The sequence below is a fragment of the Populus trichocarpa genome, chromosome 16, assembly GCF_000002775.5.
Source record: "Populus trichocarpa isolate Nisqually-1 chromosome 16, P.trichocarpa_v4.1, whole genome shotgun sequence".
NCBI classification, from domain to species: Eukaryota; Viridiplantae; Streptophyta; class Magnoliopsida; order Malpighiales; family Salicaceae; genus Populus; species Populus trichocarpa.
The window spans coordinates 12,278,829-12,285,139 of NC_037300.2; the positions used below are offsets into that span (position 1 = coordinate 12,278,829).

Sequence of the window (6,311 nt, forward strand, 5' to 3'; positions counted from 1 at the left end):
AACTATAAATTATAAAAGGTCTTAATTCTCAATAAAGAAAAAAAAAGAAACAACAAAAGTAAAATAAATATCGCTTGCAGTACATGCACGTATGATATAAATGATGGCAGAGAATAAAGCCCCCACCATCACCGAGACTTTTCTCGTAAGCCTGACGACTTCTAAACGCAATGTGAACTAATATTTATGAACGCAGCCTTGCCCACAAACCTCTAATAAAAAAAAAATAAAAAAAAAAGAATTTTTGACAAATAAGTTTCCGCGTAGAAAGATAACGACTGGAAATAGGAGAGAAACTATACAGAAGAAGAAAGAGATCAGTTCTTTAGTATTTCTTTTTCTTGAATCTGAACGAACAATAAAAACTGCTCTTTGACACCTTGAGCATAAAGAAAAGAAAATTTTTTCTTTTCTTTGACAATTTTCACACTTTCCTTCAGCGTTCACACTACCATCTCTTCATATATATCTTTCCTTCACTTTCTACCTCTATCTTTTTTCCTTTTTCTCTCTTCGAATTTTGATCAAATCAATCCTTTTTGTGGGTGTAAACTGATTTAGATTAGTTTGAGCGTGTGATTGTTATGGAGGGACATCTTCACCACCAACATCACAATCAGCATCACCTACAGCAATATCAGCTGCTGCAGCAGCAACATCACATCAGTGTAAACGTAGAGGCAAGTGATAAGTTTCCTCAATGGAGTATTCAAGAAACAAAGGAGTTCTTGATGATCCGAGCAGAACTGGATCCAACTTTCATGGAGAAGAAAAGAAACAAAGTTTTGTGGGAAGTTATCTCTAATAAAATGAAAGAAAAGGGTTATAATCGTAGCGCAGAGCAGTGCAAGTGCAAGTGGAAGAATCTTTTTACAAGATACAAGGTATGTATGTGTATATGTATTACTATTTTGTCAAAGAACCTGAGAAATGGGGAAAAATTTAGGGATTGGATTGGAAATATATGTTTGTTGATCTGTTTTATTGAGTGATGAACAGTGCATGGTAAATACTAAAACCCTATTAGCTAGCTACTTTACACACACACACACACACATATTTACACATATATGTATGGTGTTTGATAGATGATTCGATCGATCTCACCTTGTTGTTGTGTGTGTAGGGTTGTGAGACGATAGAACCTGAAGCTATGAGGCAACAGTTTCCTTTCTACAATGAGTTGCAAGCGATTTTCACATCAAGGATGCAAAGAATGTTACGGGCTGAAGCTGAAGGAGCAGCGACTGGGTTGAAAAAGAAAGCAGTGAAGCTATCTTCTGACGATGAGGATAAGAATGAAGAAATTATTGAGGGCGAAAAGGGTGGCAGTAGAAAGAAGATAAAAAAGGGCAAGGCAATTGGTGGAACTAGTAGCAGTGGAAATAGTATTAGTTTGAAAGAGTCTTTGGAAGATTTCACGAAGCAACAGATTCAAATGGAAATGCAATGGAGAGAAGTATTTGAGGCAAGGGAAAATGAGAGGATGATGAAGGAGATGGAATGGAGACAAACCATGAAACAATTAGAGAATGATAGGATAGTGATGGAAAGAAGATGGAGAGAGAGAGAAGAGCAAAGAAGGGTGAGAGAAGAGGCTAGGGCTGAGAAGAGGGATGCCCTTATCACTGCACTCCTAAACAAGCTTAGAAGAGAAGACATGTAGTGATCAGCTTTCTTTCAATGTTTTTGCTGTTTTAGAGAAGAGGTTTGTCCTGAAACTCTCATTTTGGAGATGTTAAATATGATGTTCTTTGATAAGCTTTATGTTATGATCCTCTTCTTTTTGCAAACTGTGGCTAGAAAAGCTTCGAGCTGGTTCTCTTTTTAATATTGTCTAATTATTTTTATGCTCCTGTGATCTTAATGATGAAGTCTAGTTTAATTGATATGTGTGTGTGTGACTAATTAAGTTTTGAAGCACATAATCTCAAAATCATCATGAATAAATTAAGGTTCAAGCTTTATGATTCAAATCAATTTGGTGGGGGGAAAGAGCAAAATCTACATTCAACCATCCCACAAACTCTAAAAAGCTAGAGATAATGCTTGAGAAAGTAGGGACCTAGTATCTATCCTATGCAACCCAATAAGCTCATCGTGCATGTTGTGCAGTTTGTTGTTAATGGTCCAATATTCTTGCTAATTAATGGCTAGCTCTCAACTTCAAGAAGGTGTTGCAACTTTCACTTACATGCAATATTGATCATTTACGCACAAAACATCTCTGATTTTTCATGCTGAGTGGTGCTGCTCAGTACAAGCCATTAACTACATGCAATTTTCCTAGAAGTAAAACACTTGAAAAAATGTCAACGGCAGCAATTTGCCTTTTGTCCATTTCGTTTGCAATTATATGGCGCAAAGGCAGGCTGATCATTGCATTGTATTTCTTGTTTCCAAGGATTGAATAAGCACTTTCTGAAAGTCAAAAAATGTGCATGACTTATTTTCACTGGTAGAATTGTTCTGCTACCAGATGTAGCTTCAGTGCGTGGTCTCACGAACAGAAAAGAAAATATTGACTTTTGATTTGTACAATTTGTTCATCAACCCCAATCAGTTTTTGTCATGTGGACGAGCTGGTAGGATTGGTAAGCCACAAGATCTGTTCATGGCTTGTAGAGAAGATTGTTGGCAGGGAAACGGACACGTTAGGCTTCATTTGTTTTTCTCCTCCATCAACAACGTTCAATCAGGGCCATGAAGAACATGTAAGTTTGTGACCCAGCCTCAGATATATATAATTTTGATATTCTTTATCCTCTAATTAATATATCTTAATATTTCAAGTTTGATATTAGAGGTCTAACTTAACCATTTTGATGTTTCTCTTACTAATTAATATATATTTGTTTAACTTCATTTTGTTGTTATTGTTTTTTTTTTTATTATTATTTTATTTTATAATCGATTGATTTATGTCATGGACTCATTTTGTAGATCTTTAAAGAAAGAAAGACATTTTGATATTGTCAATTGAGCAATTAGTTCATTGAGTTTATTGTTTAAATTCTTGAAACGATTTTAAATTAGTTTGATTAAGATTATATATTTATTAATATTGCAATTATTTATGAATATCATATAGTATTACATATTTAATATAAATCCATTTTTTTAATTTTATGGATTGACATAGTTATTTGATAGTATAAGTACTTTTTTCTTATCAAATGATCTAATATATCAATAAATTCCAGCATAAAATAGTGATGAATATGTACAAGTTAAAATGATTTTTGAAATGTAGTATTGTTAGCCATTTGATTTTAATATAATATTATTTCATAGTTCAAGAACCATTTCTTTATTTTTATTTTTTTTGAATGGTCTATGAAATAAATCATAAGATAAACATACATATATTCCCAATTGAATAGCTAGAATATTAGAATTCAACATGAAAACATGAATCTCACTCTCTCTTCGTAGATTCTAAGCTCTAAATGATCAATTTATAGTTGATTTAGCGTGATTTAGTTGATTTAATCCATTCAAAAAGCAATCCAGATAACTAAAAAACAAAAAAAAGGAAAACTAGAATGAAGTGTAAGCATAAAAGGATTGAGCACTAATATCATCTCCCAAAAACCATGTTGTTGGATCGATCAGTGGGATCTACACGGACCCATTGATGGAGAATCTTAATGAAAAATTCATTTCTTGCATTATATTTTAGTGACTAAGAGCACTGAAAGTGTCATTAAAAAAAAGAACAAGAACATAGCGAGGGTTATTGGACCTTGGCTAGTAAGTTGGCATTGCACCGATTCAACTAATTAAGGGCAAATCATTTGCATGTGATCAGTATATAATAGTTTAGCTGGTCATAGGTTGTCAATAAAATTATGATTCACAGGCATACGCATGTTATTTTATGCTTAAATCACGAATTGTCCAATTACCTAGTCTATTGAAGTACTCCGTGAATAATATAGGATGCTGCTAATTGAGTTCATCGAATAATTAATTCCCCTAAACTGACATAAATTAGCTAATTTGCCATTAAAATTCAATCTTTGATGGGTTTTTAATCTTGATTAGCAGTTAGTTTTTTATTGGAAATCAAATTCACACATATATGAAGATTTTATATGGGAAATGGATTTTACTTTAGCCTTTAAAGTACATATATAAAATAGAGAAGTGTTTTTTTTTTTAGAATAACTGAGGGATTTTAATAATTGTTATAATATTTTTTCAGCCTTTGAATAAGGAAATTGATCATATCATAAAGTTTTGTACATCATCACCATCTCATAATTTTGACAAGTTGTGTACTTCATTACAAGTGCTGTGTTATTACCAGCTCATTTGCGCGTGATTCCATCTATGTTTTGAACATTTGATCAGAGGCAGACAAGATGTTTTCAAATTTGTAGCTGAGACAGCTAGCTATGCACAAACATGACCGTGTTCTTGTTCTTGTTTTTTCTTTTGCTTTTGCTGCTGTTATCAAACAAAAGGATATTTTGTAAACCGTGTTTCAGAATTCAGACAGAAGGTTCTTCTTATTTTCCCACCGACTTGTCGTGTTTTACTGTTTATGCCAATTATACGTGTAGTCTTGGAACTTGAAAGCACTTGAGATTACGGCCTCCTTGAGCATTCGTTCACACTTCATATATATTATGGCCATAATTTGGAGCCCTCCGTTTGAGATTCCTCCACTAAGTAAATTCCTTCATTTTCTAACAAATGAATTTGTATCATGAAAAAGAATAATAATTAAAAAACCGTGAAAAATGATTGAAATTTATCAAATTCTAATAATAAGATTCATCCAAAAAATAAAATAAAAATCGAAAATGTACAAATACATAAGTGAAAGTTGATTAAACCTCTTAAAAACAAACTACTTTAATATGGAAAACATAATGCATACCTAATTAAATAAAAAAAATAGTAAGTTGCTAGTTTTTTTTTTAAATTAAAATTTATTTTAATCTTACAAATCCTAAATTAAAACATGTGGGTCAATTAGAATTTAGGAAGTGTCATTCATCAAACATGCCTGCTATTCGTAATGATTAATGGCAATGAGTGTTTGGCTTTGTGGTCGGAAAGTGTTTTTAAAAATATTTAAATTTAAATTAATTTTTAGATCATTTTAATATATTGATGTCAAAAATAATTTTTTAAAAAATTAAAAAATATTATTTTAAAAAAAAAAATATTTTAAAAAACAATTCTTATAATATCTCCAAATACAGAATAGATAAGAGGTGAGATTTCATACATCAAATAGGTGGCAGAAAGACTCAATTATTTAAATTGACATCTAGTAAGGGACCCCCAGTACTGTCGTTTACAGGCAAGCTAGAAAAATCTTATTTACTTTTTCTTGAATTTTGTATTACACAAACACGATAAAAACTTTATCTTTTATGGATTCCTTTTATCCTATGTATATAAAAAGTCTCTGCTAATTATTATTAATTGCTGTTTTCCTTCTGGAGACAATTATTAGCTGTTAGTCTGGCATTTCCCACGGAGATTTTTTTTTATTGGCGTTTCCCACGACGAATTTATCTACCTTGCAATATCTTGGTAGTTTGACTAGTTAAATTGTTATATGATTTAGACAACAATATTTGTTTATATAATCTTGTGGATAACAAAATTATATTACTATATATTAAAAAAAACCTAGCCTTGTGAGTTGTCGACACAGATTTACCTGGAAATGATGTAGTTTTAATTTCCAAGTTAATAATCCATGACAAGATCCAGGAAGAAAAAACAAAATAATCCATAGCAAATATTCGATAGAAGCCATCAATTCCATAAATCATATTCATAGAAGTACTCCTGCTGGGATATCAAAATAATAATTTATAGAGTAAGTGATTCAGTGATAAAAGTTTTGGATCAAGAAATTTGTTTTTCTTGTGATTTCAAGTTCGTTCGAGCCCTAAAGTTGCTAATATTGATTGCTACTGAAGGTTTATCTGGTCGTTAATTTCAGGACCCGTGAGGATTAGTCGAGGTACGTGTAAGCTGACCCGGACACCCCACGTGAATCAAAAAATATAATAATAATAATAATAATAATAATTGCTAGATCTCAATTATTATTAAGTGTAGTTAATTGCAAAATTAAATATAATTTGTTTCTGCATTGCAATTCATTATATTAATTAATTAAGACTAATTTATTTTCACAAGTTCTTAAATCAGCTTAATTTTACCTTTTTTATTTAAGTAAAATATATGTTTATATATGTTATATTATATAGCTTGATTAAGTTTTTTTTTATTATCAAACAATGAGAAACACGTCTCAAATCAGCTGATACTTTCAAATA

General features: G+C 31.3%; 1 protein-coding gene across 6 annotated transcripts; it reads left to right on the top strand.

Annotated features, from left to right (window-relative positions):
* The first annotated feature begins 330 nt into the window (after positions 1-330).
* On the top strand, positions 331-4,805 carry LOC7466076 (trihelix transcription factor GT-3b). 6 transcript variants are annotated; one of them, XR_008057632.1, is made up of 4 exons: positions 331-884; positions 1,127-1,708; positions 2,564-2,714; positions 4,208-4,805. XR_008057632.1 is itself a non-coding variant. In XM_024587379.2 (3 exons), the coding sequence occupies exons 1-2, from the start codon at positions 585-587 to the stop codon at positions 1,664-1,666; spliced, it is 840 nt and encodes a 279-aa protein (XP_024443147.1). In that variant the 5' UTR covers positions 331-584; the 3' UTR covers positions 1,667-1,708; positions 2,564-3,010. The 6 variants fall into 6 exon arrangements, 4 of the variants coding, with proteins under 4 accessions (XP_024443147.1, XP_052303998.1, XP_052304000.1 ...); XR_008057633.1 differs by having other exon boundaries at positions 4,296-4,805; XM_024587379.2 differs by lacking the exon at positions 4,208-4,805 and having other exon boundaries at positions 2,564-3,010.
* The last annotated feature ends 1,506 nt before the right edge of the window (positions 4,806-6,311 follow it).

Coding starts and splice junctions, on each gene's coding strand:
- LOC7466076 (XM_024587379.2), top strand. CDS start 585: ATGGAGGGACATCTTCACCACCAACATCACAATCAGCATCACCTACAG. Junction 885..1,126: donor ATCTTTTTACAAGATACAAG/GTATGTATGTGT, acceptor TTGTGTGTGTAG/GGTTGTGAGACGATAGAACC.